The 19,956-nt window shown below is 37.1% G+C and overlaps 1 protein-coding gene across 1 annotated transcript in view; it reads right to left on the bottom strand.

Annotated features, from left to right (window-relative positions):
- The window catches only part of VEPH1 (ventricular zone expressed PH domain containing 1), a 202,995-nt gene that overhangs the window by 37,591 nt on the left and 145,448 nt on the right, over window positions 1-19,956 (bottom strand). Inside the window, exons 10-11 of the mRNA XM_058556450.1 lie at window positions 14,356-14,495; window positions 11,112-11,246 (exon numbers count right to left, since the gene is read on the bottom strand). Of these exons, the coding sequence (XP_058412433.1) occupies window positions 11,112-11,246; window positions 14,356-14,495 (275 nt within the window). The remainder of the gene's footprint in view (window positions 1-11,111; window positions 11,247-14,355; window positions 14,496-19,956) is intronic.

Genomic DNA, 19,956 nt, shown 5'->3' on the forward strand with positions numbered 1-19,956 from the left:
AACATTGAGTGCTTGCTCGAACATTTTTTCCTGTTGGGATGTGTGATTTAAATTTGGAGGAGAATGCTCTAATACACCAAGGTTTTGCCTTTTTTCCCCTTATTCTTCCTTTTTTGTTTGTTTTGCTTTGCTTTTGTTTTTTGGTCTCAAGGCTTTTGTGCAAATTGTTGTCTTTGCCAGGAAAACTCATCAGATACCAGCTCAGAGAAGCCTTTCCTGACAACCCAACAAATGCTCCCTCTTCCTCCTTTTCTTCAGGCATTTTGTTCCCTTTTACAGTATCTATCAGTGTGGATTTGTGTATCTGCTTGTCTCCATTGGGGCAGGGCATGAGAGTTTATGTTCGGTCTCTGCACAGTGCTTGGTGCAGAGCAGACATTCTCAAAGAAGATTTTTAACTGAATGAATGAACTTCGAGTCATATTTACCATGACTTCACTGTGATTTCTTTTTGGTCTCCTCCATGTTATTGCTCACGTCATTCTCCTTATGTGGAACCATTTTCCTCTTTCTTTTAAAAACCCAGACTCTGTATTTTAATGTCTACCATCTTCCTAACCAGCTCACTCTCTGAGCAAGGAGGGTCTCAGACATTTGCATCTGCATCCACATCCTACCCTCAGTCTGCCCTCCCAACCCCCTTGCCTCCAGTCTTCTATCATGATTTGCAGTCCTCACTTTACACCTTAATCACTGGATGCGCCCCTTGGCCCAGCTTCTTTGGATAGACTCTTAGTCATACCTTCTTTTTATCTCTTTACCTCACGTGTGATTCTTAGATACTGTCCATCAGAATTTCCTGGTTCTGAGCTTATACCCTAAAAGCCTAAAAGCCCCCATCCCCTTCTAGGCTTCTGAAATCTCAAGCCCAATTCCCATTTACCCCATTCCCACCTAGCTTGCTCTGAAAGGGAGGGTTCAACATAACTAACCCTTCTCAAACACCATGACTCACACTGCTCTCTCTTGGGGCTGACCCACACTTGTCACTGACATCATACGTGTAGACTTAAATTTCCTCTAAGAATTTGAATAGTTACAGCCTATATATAATAAGCCCACTTCTTATTTACTTATGCATTTATTTATTCAAGCACCATATTAACACTGTGACTCAAAACACTAAATCTAACCCTTTGGGGGCATCAGAAGGTCCCCTTTTGTTCCACCCAGAATTGGTGCTTCGGTTTTATTTATGCTTTGACACTATAGCCAATTACCCTGGAAACTATCAAGTGTGTCTGTAGCAATGTGGGTGGAAAACAAATCTCCAAATGTTAGCCAGATGGGCACATTTTATTTCAGCAGTAAATTTAATGTTTTTTGTTGTTGTTTCCGTAATGGGCATAGTTTTGCCACCTCATTTCTATGGCATATGGGATTTCTCCATGCTTTGGGAACTGGAACGTGCGTGTCCATAAAGGAGACTTCTCTCTCTAATCCCAGTCCTTTAGCAGCCCCTCACTCGACTCTGTCAGCTGGCGGGTCCTCTGATGGGCAGAGGGAGCTCCCTGCAGGGCTGGCCTGCAAGGGCTGGAGAGGAACTGTCAACAGTATTTCTAGTTGTCCACGGAGGCCACTCTCCTCGTTTCTTAAATAAGTCCACGGATTTTCTGCCCTCTTTCTAAAACCCATATTTTATAATGAAAATTGATTATCTTCAAATGGAATTTTCTTTATTATAAATTGCTCATTTATATTAACTTACATAAAGCAATATAACTAAAAGTGGTACTTTTGTAATATTTTTTCCTCGATTATAAAACAAATATGTACTTAGAGAAAATTTAGGAAATGTTAATCCCATCAACCAGAGCTAACCATTGCTACATTTTGGTATATTTCCTTTTAGTTCTTTTAATGGGCAATCCTCCAAATAATCTTCTTTTGTAAATAATATTGTATCCTGCAATGTGGTATTTAACATAAATATTGTTTCCTGTCATTAAACATTTCTCATAAACATGATTTTCATGTTTTCTTAATATTGTTCCATATGGATGGAGACATGTATATATAATATATATATAATACTTTCATTCTCCCATCTTTAGATGTTTAGGCTATTTACAAATTACTCCACAATACTTTTTCATGTATGTATCTTAAGTTCTGTACACATTTCAGGTTATTTCTTTAGAACAGTTTCCGAGAAATGGAAACACTGTGTTAAAGGATAGGAATATTTTTAAGACTCTTGACCTGCATTGCTAAACTGTTTTTTAGAAATGTTGAAGTAATTTGCACTTCAGCTGGATATTTGTGAGAGTGTTTAAAGTCCTTGCTCTAGCCAGCACTGATTATTGTGTTTTTAAAAATGGGTTAAAAGGGATAACGTTATTCTAATTTCAATTTTTATACCTTTGACTACTAGTGAGGCTTAATACTTTTCTGGACCGAGTCTCCCTTGAGCTGTAGGCTCGTGTCCTTGGCACACTGATTATTGCCTTGCAGGAAGTTAGGGTATGCTAAGGAGATGGAAATTTGTCTTTCATGCTTGTTACACATATTTTCATTTTAAGTTGTTGTGTATGGCATGTTTTGCTTTTTATAAACTTTATATTTTTATGTAGTAAAATCTATCAATCTTGTACTCTTAAACATTAACAGGTTTAATTACATTAAAAAAAGAAAGAAAAGCATGTACAAAGGGTAATATAACAAATACTCATGTACTAGCTGGCCGAACTTAACAACTACTAATATTTTGCTTCTGATTTTTTAAAAAACAAAATTACAGATGAAATTGAGATCTCCTTAATTCCAATTCTCTTCCCAGTCACAGTTCCCTCCCTCCTTTCCCCACATCCTTGTTACCCAGAGACGACCCCACCGTGAATTTGGTGTGATTCTAAATATGGTGTTGTGTTTTTATCACAAGTATATGTACCCATAAATCATGCATAACACTGATTACTGTGTTTTAAAAATTTACACAAGCTATCACACTATTCATATCATACTTTTGCAACTTGCTTATTAAAACTCAGTATTATGTTTTCAAGATTTATCCGTTACTACATACAGTCTAATTAATTCACTTTCACTGCCTGGATAGCATGACTGGACCACAACATTTTCCTTCATTCTTCTACTGACAAGCATTTGCATTGCTTCTGATTTTTTGGTGAAAACATTGCTCAGGTAACATCTGCACATGTCTCCTAGTGCAGGTATGTGAGAGGTTCACCTAGAAATGGAATTGCAAGATAATAGAGTACATGAATTGATCATTTAACCAGCTATTTCCAGATTGCTCTTTTAAAAAGGTTCTAAAGGAAAATTAGTCTTAAACTTTGCCTAGGACAGAACATTTTTGTATGTTATAATACAAAACCTCCTGTGGAAAGAAATGGGCATTTCTGATAAAACGCTTAAGCTTTGCTAAGACAGTAGAATTTAAATGTTCTCACCAAAAAAAAAAGATAAATATGTGAGGTGATGGATATGTTAATTAACTAGATAAGGAGAATCTTTTGGGGAAAAAGAAATGCTTAAGTATTTTTTTGATAAGCTTTAAATGGAATTAAGATTTCTGGAAAGCCAGTTACCCACCTTGACTGTCAGCTAGCTGTCATTCATGAGTCTTATTTAATTATTATATATATAATTTTTCTTGAGTACTTTTTTTAAGTGAGTAAACCTGTTTTATTCTCATCTGTAGTGTATGAACATTCTCATTTTTTCATGTCTTTGCCAAGACTAATATTGTCACAATTTTTTTATTCTTGCCAGTACAATCATTGTAAAATGATGTATCATTTTTAAAAATTTAAGTCAATTATGTCAATGATTGTTAGTGATCCTAAACATCTTTTTTTCTTTTTTGCCATTTGAGTTTCCTGTTCAGTGAATTTTCTGCTCATGTGCTTTGCCCAGTTTTCTCTTGGGTTGTTTTTCTCTTCCTTGTTGATTTGTAGGAGATTTTTGTGTCATTTAGACATATTTTAAATACCTTCTCCCAGATGTACTTGTCTTTTAACTTTGTTATGGTGTATTTTGTCATACAGAAATTTAAACTTTTTAAGTAGTTGAATCAATTCATATTTCCTTCATGATTTCTGCTCACTTATGTCTTAAGTTCTTCCTTATCCTGAGGTCATCAAGACAACCTTTGGTATTTTCTTCTAATTGTTGTAAGATTTCATTGATTACATTTAGGTCCTTAGTCTATCTGGAGTTAATTTATCTGTATAGTGTCTGGGAGGGATCTAATTTTATCTTTTCAGTCTGGAAAGTCACATGTCCCCACACTGTTTTTAAAATATCTCATTTTTCTCCTCATTGATTTGAATCTGCCTTTTATCACTTTAAGTGTCCATATACGCTTGGAACTCTCTCTGGACTCTTAACTCTTTACCATCAATTTATCCCTGTAGCAATAATCATGCCCTCGTCTTATCATAGCTTTAGAATAAGTTTTCTTGTCCCAGTAGAAAAATTTCCTCCTCTATGTTCTTTTTCTGAATTGTCTTGGTTATTCTCAAATTTAGGATCCATTTGTCGAATGCCATGAAGAAATTCTTTTGCTATTATGATTGGAAATGAAGTTGTATTTAAATTTTAATTTGGGAGAAAATTTCTATTTGTGTAACAAGCAGTGTTCCTAGCTACGAGAGGGTCATATCTTTCCATTAATTCAGATTTTTAAAAAAAACTTTTTTATTGCTATTTAAAAAATTTTCTTCATTGAAGAATTTCACATCTTTTCTTATATTTATCCTTAGATCCCTTATAGGTTTTGTTGCTACTATAAATGGCATATTTTATTGAATTTTTAATAGTTATTATTCATGTATAAGTATATTATTGATTTTACATCAAGTAATTTTATGGATATCCCTTATAAATTCTAAAGGTTAGATTCTCTTGAATTTTCTATACCAATAATTTTATTATCTGTAAATAATTTCTCTCTTTCTGTCTGTCTGTCTCTCTCTCTGGTTTCTTCTCTTTCAATCCTTACACCTCTCATTTGCTTTTCTTGAATTTCTGCATTGGGTGGGACCTCCAGTAAAATGTTAATGTTGAGGGTGATGGTAGGCATCTGTGTCTAATTTCTAAGTATAGAAAATGCCTTCACGTTTTTCTATATGTATAAAGTTAGCTCTAGGATTTTGATATCTATTCTCTTTTTTTTCTAGTTTTAAAAAATTTATTTATTTAAAATTTTATTTTATTATAGAAAAAGCACTTAACATGAGATCTACCCTCTTAACAAATTTTTAAGTGTACGATATATTATTGTTGACCATAGGTACAATGGCCAGAGCAGATCTCTAGAGCTTATTCAGCTTGCTTAACTGGTCTAGTTTTTTCTATTTTTTATTTTTAAGGATTTAACTTGTTTTATATGTAGTTAAACAATTATATAACGTTAACTGATTATGTGTATGTATTGGTGTCGGTTTCTGGACTACATAGTCTGTTCCATTTATCTTTATGTAATTCTTGCCGTAAAAGTGGAATGATTTAATGATTACAGTTTTTATAGTATGTTTTAATATGTAAGGAAGTCCTCTCTTTTTTTTTTCTCTCAAAAATTTTAAAACTAATTTCACCTGTTTTTCCTTCTGGTTATATTTTACCATCACCTCCTAAAGTATCAAAAATCATCCTGCTGAAATTTAAGTTGGAATTCAGTTAACCTGTTAATTAACTGAGGCAGTATTAGTACCTTTGTAGCACAGTAGTCCCTTATCTGAGGGGGATGCATTCCAAGACCCCCAGTGCATGACTGGAGCCACCCTGGCATGTAGTGTATACAGTGTGGATATACTGGACAAAGGGATGATTCCCATCCCGGAAGGGAGAGAGCAGGATGGCACGAGATTTCATCACCTTACTCAGAACAGCGCACAATTTAAAACTTATGAATTGTTTAGTTCTGGAACTTTCCATTTAATATTTTCTGCCCATAGTTGACATGGGTAACTGAAACCTCAGAAAGTGAAACTGTGGATAAGGGAGGAGCACTATATTCATTATTCCCAATTAGGAACCTTGTATGTCACTATGTTTATTCAAGTCTTATTTCTCTCCATTGTTCTGTGACTGAGAAAATAAACCAATCTCTCTTCTACTTAGTTTACTCATTTGTAAAATGGGAATACTAATATTAATAATATCTCACAGGGTTTGAGTGAAATAATTGATATTAAGTGCACAAGACAGTGACGGGCACATTCTAAATGCCTAGCAAAAGTTAACTATTATTGTTTTGCTGGTGCATATTATTGATTCTAATTGTTTTCTTTTGATTCTCATATTATCTGAAAGTAACTTTCATTTTGCATCCTTCTTTTAAATAGTATACTCCTTATTTCTGTCTTGTATTCTATTTATTCAACATATTATGATGATGATTATTTTAGTGCCTACTGTGAGGCATGCTCCTTTCACACCCAAGACGCTGTGTGAACAAGACAGACGAGGTCCCGCTCTCAAGGAAGTTAGATTCTCGTATTGGCCAACGTTTTTGAATAATACTAAGTAATAAAGATTATAATGGGTATTCTGTTTTTTTGTATTTAATAAAAACATCTTCAGTAGTTCACCGCTAAGTATAATTTTTCTGTTGTTATAAGATAAATATTTATCATGCCAAGGAAACTTTTTTCCATTTCTAGTCATAGTGCTAATTCTATTCAGTCAATACGTATCATTGAGTGCCAATTATGTGCTAGGTGATGTTCTGGGTGCTGGTGTACAAGGGCAAGCATACGCTTTCCTGGGAAACCAGTCAAATTAGAGAGACAGACATTTAATAAAATTTTTAATAGAATTTTTTAATAAAAATTTTTTATTAAAAACAGATGTTGAATTTCATCAAATTACATTTAAGTATCTAAAGATGATTTTTTTCTTATTGAACCATTGAATTGATGCATTATACTAATATTAAACTTCTCTTATATTTTTGTAATTTACAAAGCATTATAGCGTTATATTATATAAGGATTTTCACATGTCTACTTCTGTGTGAAATTGATATATAGTTTGCAAATGATAATTTGAATTTTATACTGAAAACTCATGTTTGACATTTGGAGAATGTTTTCTGATAATGTTGGTCTGATCAAATTAGAAAAGTACAATAACTTGAGAGATTATCCTTCAGGTTCATCTTTCTCCCTCTATTCTGAACCTCTCTTAATGCATCTAAGACAGATTTGAATTCGTGTTATTTATTTATTTATTTATTTTTGTGAGGAAGACTGGCCCTGAGCTAACACCTGTGCCCATCTTCCTCTATTTTGTATATGGAACGTCGCCACAGCATGGCTTGATGAGCAGTACGTAGGTCCATGCCTGGGATCCGAACCTGCAAACCCTGGGCCGCTGAAGCTGAGTGCATGAACTTAACCACTTTGCCACTGGGCCTGCCCCTCGTATTATTTTTTAAAGAAAGAGAGAGAGAGAGAGAGAGAGGGAAACATTGGCTAGGAATCAGAATATTAGCTAACATTTATTGAGAGATCACAATGGTGGCCACTGTTCTGAGAGCTCTCTATGTATTAATTCATGCAATTCTCAAAGCTCTGTGAGGTAGGTACTAATGTTATCGCCACTGTACAGATAAAGAAACTGGGGCACAAAGCCAAAGGCCTCAGAACTGGAAAGTGGCAGAGCCAGATTTTAAACCCAGGTAGTCTGGCTTCTAAGCCAACATGCTTGAGTACTCTGGTAGGCAAGTACGAGTCAAGATAGGTAGGTTATGCTACCATGACTAACACCAAAACTTGTCTTTAACAAGACAAGAGATTGTTTCTTCCTCGTGCAAAGTGTGTGGTAGGTCTGGGTGGCTTTCCAGAGCGCAGTCCTCCACATAGTGGCTTGGAATTCCAGGCTGTGTCCATCTTCTGGCAACTCAGTAACAACATTTGCTTCTACAATTATTATGGTAGGGAAAAGAGGGCACACACTGGCTTTTAAAAGCTTCTGTCTGGAGTGACATGTATCCTTTCTCATATTTCATTGGCTGAAGCAAGTCACATGGCCAAGCCTTACTTCAAGAGGCAGGGAAATGTCATCTTCTTACATGCCAGAGTAGAGAAGTACTAGATATATTGGTGACAGCCCTGATGTTTTTGCTCTGCCACTGACTAGCTATGTGACCTTCAGCGGGTTGCTTTGCTTCCAGTTTTAACATCTGAAAATGACAGGATTCATTTACCTACTCAGTTGGTACCCATTATTTGTTGAGAGCCAGGCTCTACGTGATGCTGCAAATACAATGGTAAACACGGTACAATCCCTGCCCTCAAGTAGTCTGTAGTTTATTAAATATCTTACTGTTGATTTTTAGTTCTAAAATTCCCAGATTCAATTAAAAACCAATCACAGTAACAAACCCTCCAGAGCATTATATTCTAGAGAGATTCAGGCGTTTTCTCAGGAATTTCTTCTTTTTTTTTGTGTACCTAAATCCACTTGGCTGCAGTCTTACCCCCACATAGCAGCAGATACACATGTGCTTATCACTTCCAAATCACTAGTGTATTTTCACACATGGTGAAAATAAAGCAGACTTTGGGCCATTCTCACAGATATTGTGAACTTACCAGGCAGAACACTTCATAAAAAATAGAAGAAAATCAATTTAATTGAGAAAAACTCTGGCAGATAACTTTGCCACATAATGTACATTCCAGATATCAAAGTTTTTTCTATTACTTATGAATGAACAAAATTGCAAAACCTTAAAATTTCAAAAACATTTTGGTTTGCAGTTAATTTTTCCCTAGAGGACTATTTATTGGTGTAAAATAGAAGAAATATGAACAAGTATACTTGTGAGCATGTGCAAAACTGGTTTGCCAAGTTTTCTTTTTTTAAAATCTTAGGACTTGAAGCAGCCTGCCAAGTTTTAATTTACTAGTTGCCTCTAGTTTAAATACAATTCAATGAAAAATTTCTAAGAATTTGAAGCATTGTCTTTAAACATGATGCAGCAGTTTAAAATTTGAATGAAATATGCAAAGAATTCCATTCTACTTTGCATTGATGCAATGATGGCATTTTCTTTATTCTTAATACCGCATGTCTAATTCTCAAACCAAAGCCAAAAAATAGTGATGCAATAGTTGGATGCATCTTCAGTGTCTTACAGACCATTCTAAACAAGTTTCTGGTTAATCCCACCCATTTCTCTTCCTTTTACTATCCTTCAGCACTTATGAGATATTGAGTTATGATATAACAGTTTTTGATTAATTTTCTACTTTGAATTTATTTAATATTGGTATGTTTGTTCCCCTTCTCAATAGTGAAACCAGGACAGAGACCATGATCATATACTTTCAGAACCTCTGGTTCGCCCAATAAGCTTCTAATACTTATTATTGGGCTTTCTTGAAGGCAAAGTAAGAATACCCAGACTCCGAGCATGGGAAGGGCTTAGAGAGGCTGGTAGTATTTACTAAGGAGAGATCAGTGTCCACGCTCCGTTCTTATACGCCTTGCCCCTGAGTGAGCCAGCCAAGCCGCTGCCGGGGCGTCAAGTGCTCCCTGCGACTCCCAGATCCATACCCCAGTCCTGCGTTCTCCCGGCCCACGCTGGCGTTCCAACCGCCGTCGCCGCCGCCTGCTTCTCTACACAAACAACTCGGACTCAAAATATGTGAACCAGAATGGCTTTGCTTCTCCCTCCACATCAGCTTCCTTTGTGGTCTCTCTTTTTCAGGATGGTGCCATCATCCGTTCAGCCACACGATGCGCCTGGGGTCATCCTTGGTTCTTCCACTTTCCTTACCAGGCTCCGCGTCCTATTGATTCTACTTCTTTAATAGCTCTTGAATCCATGCTCTTCCTACAACTTCCACCTTTAGTCAGGCCTTCATTCCCACCAAGGGGCCCTCCTGTCTGCAGTCAGGCGTCCTCTGGCCGTTCTCTCCAGACCCAGGCCTGCGTGCCCGTCCACTTCCGGTTTCACTCTGTCAAGTGGATGGGTGTAGGTCCACATTCTGGTGCGTTCCCAGTTTGGGGCCTGCTCAGGAGGTCTCAGTCGACTGTGTTCTGAGAGAGACGCCCCTGTTTCCACACCCCTAAAGTGCTCTGTCTCTCAAATCACACTTGCCTGCCTCAATAGAGCTCTTTCGCACACTGACCATGCTCCCTCTCTTCCTGCTCCCCTTTTCTTTCATGTTCCTGGTGATTGCAGAGGACAATGGGATGAGAAGAAGCCTGGAGGGAATGAAAAGCACCAAAGAACCTAGAGCCCAATTCCCCGAGGCTCTTTCCCTTTCAATCCTGGAGTCCACAGTTTTCTTTTGTAAAATGTTTTCTATTCCATACCATGCGTGTAGTTTTTGTGTGGCTCTAAATGGGCTGTATTATGTCAGCTGATGAGCCTACAGGGCAATGTTGAGAGTTTAGCTAAGTTGCTCTACGGTATTGTTGCCTCAGCATCCATTTTGTTTGGCCAAGCGGCCTGCCGGGGGCCTTAAACAGACCCTAGACCCTCAGGCAAGCACGTGCCCTAGATAACAGCCCTCAGAGGCACAAGCAAATGTAAGATCCTGACATGACTTCCACAGTCTCCTCCGCCTCCCAGGGCCTTCCCCTGTGCTACTGTTAGATGAGACCCTCGTGGAGCTCACAGAAACCCTGCTGTATTTGGTTTGAATTGACCATCCAGCATTAGCCGGGGAATCCCAAAGCCCTCCACCCATGGGTGCTAATAAAATCATGTGCCCCAGGTCCTGCCTCTCTCTCTCTCTGCCTACACCACGCCGTGGCCTCCCCATGTTGCCCCTCGAGGCATGCCATGTACTTCCTCCAGGACTTGTGAATAATAAACTTCTCTGTATGAGTTTCCCTTGTGGCTTCTTGTTGAACCTGGGCCTACTGTCTGGCACCCTGTGCTCTACTTAACAAAGGTTAATTTAACAAGGTCATGACAGACAGTGACCCTGTGGACTGAGCTCTCTCTGTCCTGAGTCCACTACAGCACCACATGAAAACCATTACTTAATAAGCATTTTCTGATAATGATAAAAGAAAGTAAAGGAAAGAAGGAAAAAAATTGAACTGTTAAGAAAAGGCAAACTGTTTCAAGATAATCTTGAACCTTGGTTTAAAATAACATGTCCAAGGAAAGAAACACTTACCTTCTGCTGTGGAAATGTGGACTCCACTATGGCTGTTTCAAAGCTGTGAGCACCCTCTGCCTGGGTCTTCTCCCACAGAGCCCTGAGAAATTGCACAGAACGACTCTGTATGGACAGGGGCTCAGGAAACAGGCTCTGAAAGGGCAGTGATGAGAAAAACAGAACATATTATCTCTCGTCCCAACAACGTTGTCTGATTGACTACAAGGCACGATTTAGGCTTGGTTTGAACTTTAACATGGTTTAAATTTAAATAAAACAACAAAGAAATCCATCTTGAAGATCAAACATATGATACATTTCAGGCTTTTCATTTTTTAACAGGAAATTAAAATTATTGAATAGGATTTTCAAGGCAGTTGATATTGATCTCTATCAATACGCCTAACCTTTGTAACATAGTATTTACCTTGATCATTTCCCACGCATGTTACTTAATTGGAAAATGGTTAATATAAATATTCATTTTTAATTTTTTGAAGATCTGAGAATTAGGTATAAAATTAAAACTAGAGTACAAATATCAAGTCTATTTATACAGACTATATCGTGAAGAATAAAAATTAAATAACTAAGAGTTCATTATGCAATTACTCAAATATGAATGGTGTGAGCAGGTGTGTGGGGGAAACAAACACTTTTAATTCTGAAATGTATAACACGTGAATAGTCTTAGAACTTTAAGATACTCTAAGTTTTGGACAATAAGATTGTTAACGTAAAGAAAATCACATTTACATGTATTTTTTTTTGTGTGTGTGTGAGGGAGATCAGCCCTGAGCTAACATCTGTGCTAATCCTCCTGTTTTTTTTTTTTTTTTTTGCTGAGGAAGACCCGCTCTGAGCTAACATCTATTGCCAATCCTCCTCCTTTTTTTCCTTCCCCAAAGCCCCAGTGGATAGTTGTATGTCATAGTTGCACATCCTTCTAGTTGCTGTATGTGGGACGCGGCCTCAGCATGGCCGGAGAAGCGATGCGTCGGTGCACGCCCGGGATCCGAACCTGGGCCACCAGTAGCAGAGTGCATGCACTTAACCGCTAAGCCACCGGGCCGGCCCACATTTACATGTATTTTACTTAAGCCAATGAAAATGAAATTTTCAAAGGATGATTTAAACTGTTTGTATATTTATTAATAGTCACTTACATATTGTGATATTATATCTATAAATGTGAGAAGTGTTTCAATTCAGGGGAACAATTTTATAGAAACAGGTAGAACCTGAATAAAGGGCATAAAATATTATGTTTATACATATAATACCGTATATATTATCCTTTATGTGTGAGGTATGATAAATTAATGATATTGGCTTATAAAATCCTATTTTCTATGTCAATGACTGTCTAAGCATTGACTTATAAGAGTCTCTAGGTAGTCTGTGTGTACAAAGTTTCTATTTAGTAAATAAATATTAATAAGTTTTTTTCCTAGAAAAATCTAATTATTATCATCAAGATGAACTGTTTCTTGTACTGAGTGGGAAAAGTTGGAGGATCTTATACTCCGAGTAAGTGGTCTACAGATTAAAAAAGATTAAGAGCCAGTAACAGATTGATTATACAACCCATAATGTGGACACATCTGGGAATTTCTTGATTATTATCAGAAACTTACACAGCATATAATTTTTCACTTAAAGAAGAGCAGGATCTGATATAATTAAACGTCACTCCAAAGAGGACCATTTAGACTGGAATCTGTGAATTTGAGAACTTCATGAATGTGTTAAATTGACAGAGGAGAGAAAGAGTCTGACCCAGGATGCAATACATGTGTGATCTGAGTTTATAGTTATCAAGTCAAAGATCTGATTTTCATTTACCCCAAAGTCAGGATTCACCCATGTCACACAACATCAAAGATGGTGGGAAAGAAAGGAAACATTATAGTAAAATGAACAAAGAAGAAAAGCAACATAAACAGATACTTTTTGGTGATTTTGCTTAAAGAGAAAGACAAGGAATTAGACTAAATCAATAAAATAAGACTGAAGGGGCAAAAATAAATCAAGTTTTTTTGGTTTGTTTTCAGAAAACTGACAACTGTTAAGAACAAAGCCAAAGATGAAACCAGATACAAAATCACTGATGAAAACTAGTTGAAAAATATAAGTAAAGTAGAAGAAATATAAGGTCATTATTTCAAGAAAAGGAGGAAAAATTAATGCTATTTTTTATCTTCACATACAGTTTGATTCACGTGTGAGATGTCATTAAGCATTCTTAAGAAGACTTCATACAGGAAAAGATGGTACTCCTCAGGCACATCTAAGCTGTCTCAATTACTATAGTTCCACTTTATGATTATGATATATTCAGCATTAAAATTCATTTTCTTATTAAGTCTGCCTTTACTTTGTAAAGAAATATAACTATCTGGTTGGTGACTTTTATAGGGGCTATTATAGAAATATTTTATTAGTAGAAGTAAATACTATATGATCACTTGGCCTAATTTTTCACCATCTTTTAACATTTGCATTCTGTTTTCTTCTGCCTCTGCCCTCCCTGCTCCTGCCTGCATCCCCCTATTTTATTTTTAACACATGTGCGACAATGAAAAGACCACTGGGTCGTGAGTCAGATGGTCTGAGTTCTGCCCTTCGCTTTTCTTATCTGTAAAAAATGTCTAAGATCCCTTCTATTACTAACATTTTATAACCTATATTGAAATTTTAAGTGAAAGTTTAATGTATATAAGATAAATATTTCCAAATAAGAAGCTCTTTTGATGCTAAAATCTTTGCATCCGATTCTTCATTGTTAAGTTGAAAGTTCCTCTTTACGTAATTTCACCTATATACTTATATTCCGTGGAAAAAAAAGTGGCATTCCAGAATCTTGGGGATGTCAACAAGAATACATTGACACTAAAATTGATTGGAGATTGGACGACTATGGAGAAATAAAGACTAGCTCTACATAAGGAATGCTATTCCCCCAAATAAGCTGTTTTTGTTGTTGTTTAACAAAAAGTACTTTCCCTTTTATTCTTCTTTTTTAAAGGTAAGGATATTTAAGATATTAATATTAATAGGTTTAGCCTCCTGATTACTAATCCAGGGCATCTTATAAGAAAACTATCCTGAAATATAGAAAATCCATGTTAAAAAATTATTAATGGAATGTGTATGTATTGCTGTTTTCAACTCTGGTCAAAGAATAATTCAGTAAAAATGATTATAAACTCATGCCCCACCGACGCATTAAGAAGCCACGCTGAACATGAATTATACACACCTGCTGAAATAGAAGCATGATCTGGATCCATGGCTGAGGTTCTTGGCTGATGAGAATGAAACTTGATTTGCTGTATAGACAGTAATGACCCTTCAGGGAGCAGGTGAAGAACAATTTTGCTACACAACTTCTAACAGAATCTGGAAACAAATACACATAGCATTAAACATTAGATTCTTACCAGAGTTACACTATATACTTCAACACACAAACACCTTTAAAAATACATTCTTCAGTTTTTAGTCTGTGAACTAATAACTCCAAACAACAGTGTATTTGGGAGTGGATCCATTTCATGGAATGTAGATTTAAATGGAGATGCTTTAAACAAGTTGTATTCTATTTATCTTTCTCTTATATTAATTAACAATGCATGAGGAATCTCCAAGCAACTCACATGGAAGAAAAAAAACGTCTCGCCAATAAAAAGGGAGACCCCACGTCATATCCATCTGATTGACATGATACCTGGCACCTTGACATGGTAACCTGGGAAGAATAAGCACACAGATGGAGGAAACCTAGGCATTTTCTGGGCAGTGGATGGTACGCCATGAACCAGGAGCATTGTTCTCTTGGTTGTGTGGGGGTCACAGAGACAGCCTCCAGAACAACTCGGGCCAGAGTGTGGCTTCCTGGGAACTGGCCTGCTCTGGTTTGAAAAGGTCATTTCATCTTGAAGAGCTTCAGCAGGGAAACTTAATGAGAGCATCCTTTAGGGACAAGAAAGTGGGGGAGTGTGGTGGTGGTGTACAGCGGAGGTGGGGAGGAGCCGCATGTAGGAGGAGCCATGTAAGTTTTACAACTCTACAAAATGAATGTTGTTATTTCTATTTTTTTTTAAGATTTTTTTTCTTTTAGGAAGATTGGCCCTGTGCTAACATCGGTTGCCAATCTTCCTCGTTTCTTCCTTTTTTCTCCCCAAAGCCCCAGTAGATAGTTGTATGTCATAGTTGTACATCCTTCTAGTTGCTCTATGTGGGACGCCGCCTCAGCATGGCTTGATGAGCAGTGAGTAGGTCCGCGCCCAGGATCCGAACCAGTGAACCCCAGGCCGCCGAAGTGGAGCACGCGAACTTAACCGCTACACCACCCGGCTGGCCCCTGTTATTTCTATTTTAAAGATGAGGAAGCTTAGCTAGCCCATTAGAGGGTCAGCTTAGTGAACCACTGTGACTGTATCATTCACCGCTATGACACGGTACACAATAGATGCTCCAGAGAGAGTGTCTGGACAGATGAATGATGCTCAGGGCTCCTGAAAAAATTGCTCAAGGCTGCCACAGCCTTGGCAGAGCCAGGATTTGAACTTAGCCAAGCTGATGCCACACTGGGATGCTTTGGGCTCTACCATGCTGAGGATTTTAAAATCTATAGACATACTGATAGCTAATAGGGTATTTATTGTTTCAGAATTAATCTGACATTTTAAATGAAATATTTTGAAAATTAATAGATTCAGTATGCCCTACTCTTAAAAATGGAAATGGATTAGAGTTTATTAAAAGTTGTTGGAGACCCTATTAAGGTAGCAGTCAATGCCCACCTATGAGAGTGTACAGAGGTCCCTAGAGAAGGGAGTCAGGGCTCAGGGGTGAAGGAATAATAGGTTTCTTGGGAAGAGTTGGAAGAGTTAAGGGAGAGTGGCCAATGAGAGATTAGAGGAGAAGACACTGGAAACAAGACAATAAAGTTTCAGGGCAATTTAGAAATATATACAGAAATCTTAATAATGAATAGCTTTCTGTGATTCTGAAACATTGGTATGGAAAAGGACTAGTTTTCATGAAGTTAATTGTTTTTAGGAATGAAAAAAAATTGGGGAGTTGAGCATTCAACATCCTTGTATAAAATCAGACATCACTTCTACATTCTGTGAGTGAAGGGATCATGGGGTGTAAAGAGTGCTTGAAGATTCAGTGGAAAAGACAGGAGGCCCGGCACTGAGAAAGACAGACCTCAGAGACTAGAATGTAGCACAATATCGACTTAAAATCAGAAATTGTTTGATGATGGTAATTAAAAATATTTTTTGGTACTGGTGCTCTGAAAAATTGAACTTAAATTAATTAACGCTAGAGAAATAGGAAACCAAGTATTCTAGCAGAGCACACACACCAATGGTATTTGAAATTGATCTAGCTGTAAGGTAGACATTGAGACAGCAATGGGTTTTGCTTTAATAGAAGGTTTCAAAAGGAAACAAATTCTTTTCTAAGAACCCACACAGTTGCTTGACAGTCATAAGTCGTAAGCCTCTGCCTTAAAAAAACAATTTTTGTCTTTTTCCTTCCCCTAAATTCTTACTGCTCGTCCCTGTTTTCTTTTGAAAATGAACATTGGTTAGATTTATTTTACTCACACTGAGTCTACCAGCTTTCTATATACAAACCACAGGGATCCTAGATCACATAAAATGGGCAAAGTGGTAGAAGAGAGATACCTTGAAATTAGAAGCATACACACTGGCTGAAAAAATAAATCAGTTCTGTGGTATAGGCTTCAGTAACGCTGGCCTGTATCGATAATTTTCTCCTCATTTTTTTCAGAGCTTTCCTAGTGAGGAAATTTCCCCACAACATTAACATTTAGTTGTTAATTTTTCTCTGTAATTTTCTCTCTCCTGTTCATTCCATAGTATCGAATGGTAGGCATGCAATAAATGGTTGTTGGATGAATGAATGAATGTAAGACCCTGTGCAGGGAGCAAGAGGGGCCATGATGTTGATTCTGCTCTTAAGAAGCTTACAGACAAATGGGAGAAACATCTATAAACAATGGCGGTAAATTGTTTTAAGTCTATGGATAACGGAGGGACACACAACTATGACCTCTCGGAGAGCAGCTTGTTCTCATTGGGGAGGAGATATGTAAGGTGGACCTTGAAGATGATTAAGATTTTGAACTCAGAAAAGTATGAGAAAGACAAGTATTTTAAGTGTAGGGAACGCCCTGAAAAAAATCATGTAAGACATGCATGTTCAAGGTAATTCTAGGTGGTAAGTTTAGTGTATCCGGGTCATTAAGACACAATTGATGCCCAAAGGGTTATTTGTTTTTCTAGACTTATGTTGAAGAGAGAGGAGGTCATGCTTTGCTAAACATAAAATGCTTTCCATATTCGACCAAATCTGACTGTTATTTCTTTACTTTTGGTAGATTGTGGCTTATTTTCCTAACAATCAAAAGATTTTGTTTTGTCTTTATAAAGACTGAAGTTAACTTGAGCATCAATAATTGTATAATATAATGTATTGTAAGTGGAAATACCCAAAATATATATGTTTTACACATGAATAAATTTAAAGGCATGATACAAAATACAAGAACATTTGGTTTTCTTTTTGAGTCTATTTTTAAGAATCATTATGGAATTGTTTTTTGCCTCTGCTACTTTTCTCCCACAGTTTGTATGCCTTTATTCCTGCACTGCATTCACTGTGGCATATTAAAATTTTGTTAATATTTTTAAACAAATTTTTGTTTTTGAACACTTTTAGATTTACAGAAAAATTATGAATATAGTATAGAGAATTCCCATATGCTACACACCCAGTTTCCTCTATTATTAACATCTTAATATGTATGGTACATTTGTTACAAATAATGAACCAATATTGATACAATATTATAAACTTAAGTCCATAGTTTATTCAGATTTCCCTAGTTTATACCTAGTGTCCGTTTTCTGTTCCAGGATCCCATTCAGGATACTACGTGACATTTGTTCCTTACATCTCCTTAGGCTCCTCTTGGCTGTGACAATTTCTCAAACTTCCCTTGTTTTTGATGACCTTGACAGTTTTGAGGGGTACTTTTGTCAGGTGTTTTGCAGTCCTTCAGTTGGGAATAGACTGTTTTTCTCACGATTAGATTGAGATTTTGAGTTTTGAGGAGGAAGACCACAAGGTAAAGAGCTATTTTCATCATGTCATATCAAGAGTAAACTTGATCAACATGACTTATGACTGTTGATGTTGAGCTTTATCACATGGCTGAGGTGGTGTTTACCAGGCTTCTCCACTGTAAAATTACTCTTTATTCCCACTTTCCACGCTGTGCTCTGTGAAAGGAAGTCACTATGTGCAGCCCACACTTAGGGGGGGAGTTAGCGCCGCTCCTTGAGAGTGGAATAGCTGTGTAAGTTATGTGGAATTCTTCCGCACAGATGGGTCCCTTCCTCCTTCCCTCCCCCTCCTCCAGCTATTTCATTCAAATTACTTGGTCAATTATTCCATCAGTATGTACTCATGGATATTTATTTTATAATTCAGTACTATTTTACTCATTGTGTTGCTCTGATTGTTTCAGCTTTGGCCATTGGGAGCTCTTTCAGTTGGCTCTTGTGTCCATTTGATGTGCCCCCATCATTGCATGTGTGGGTTAGTTTTTTTTTTAGCACTTTCTTTCTTTCTGGCACTGAAAGATGCTCTAGGCTCATTTTGTATGTTTCCTGCCCCTGTCTTAGAATCAGCTGTTTCTCCAAGGAGTTCTGGTTCCTTTTATTGGAGAATGGTATTAGGAACCAAGATCTGGGTGCTAGGTGTGCTTGTTGCTACTGGGGTGTCATTGCTCCTTGGCCCTCTCAGCTGACAGAGCAAAGAAACTGTGTGTGTAATTAACCCGTGGATGTACACATATCTATAAACTTTCCTATATGTAACCATCTGTATCTATATTAAGCTAAACATGAGTTTATACTGATGACTTCAGTTCTAATCTATTACCACATGGATTATTCTAGCCTCCTCCCTTTGCTTATCTGTAAGCTTCCACATCAACAGTGAGAAGCCTGGCTCTACTGTGTTAGTATTTTTATCTCTGTGCACGATAGAAGGCAGAGTTCTCTCTCCCTCTCTTTCTCTCTTCCCCTGCCCCCACCTCTTTCCCCTTCCTCCTCCCTCCTCTCTTAAAAATTTTTGTGTATTTAGCACCTACCATAATGCCTGACATAGAGAGGCTTCCCTCAAAACTAAACACTCAACACTGTCATATCTAGCATGACAGATACGGCTATTTGTTAATGAAAACATTCTTCCTTAGTTTAGCCACTTGTATTTTAGTTGTGTTTGGATGCCAGTAATCTTATTATGTTATGATCCTGGTAAAGAAATACTTCTCTATTTGTTTTATGGTTGTAAAATGCTAAAAAAAAAAAATTAGAAATCTAGAAAGCATACCAATTTGCATTTTGGAAAACATTTTAAATTAGAAATAGTCCTAAATGGCATCATGAAGTTGATGAAGTTTCAGAAAGGAGTTATAATTTTACAGTAATATTTTAACAGTCTAGTGGAAATTCTAAATCAAACAAAACCATAATCAAAAATAAAATCACGGGGCCAGCCCTGTGGCCTAGTGGTTAAGTTTGGCAAATTCTGCTTCAGTGGCCCAGGTTTGGTTCCTGGGCATGGACCTACATCACTCGTCAGCCATGCTGTGGCAGTGACCCACATATAAAATAGAGGAAGATTGGCAACAGATGTTAGCTCAGGGTGAATCTTCCTCGCAAAAAAACATAGTAAAAATCAGATTTTAGTTTGTGTGTGTGTGTGAATTACTTAGAATATTAGAGTAAGTTGATGTGTGCAATAACTAATA

This window comes from Diceros bicornis, chromosome 15, assembly GCF_020826845.1.
Source record: "Diceros bicornis minor isolate mBicDic1 chromosome 15, mDicBic1.mat.cur, whole genome shotgun sequence".
In the NCBI taxonomy this organism is placed as follows: Eukaryota; Metazoa; Chordata; class Mammalia; order Perissodactyla; family Rhinocerotidae; genus Diceros; species Diceros bicornis.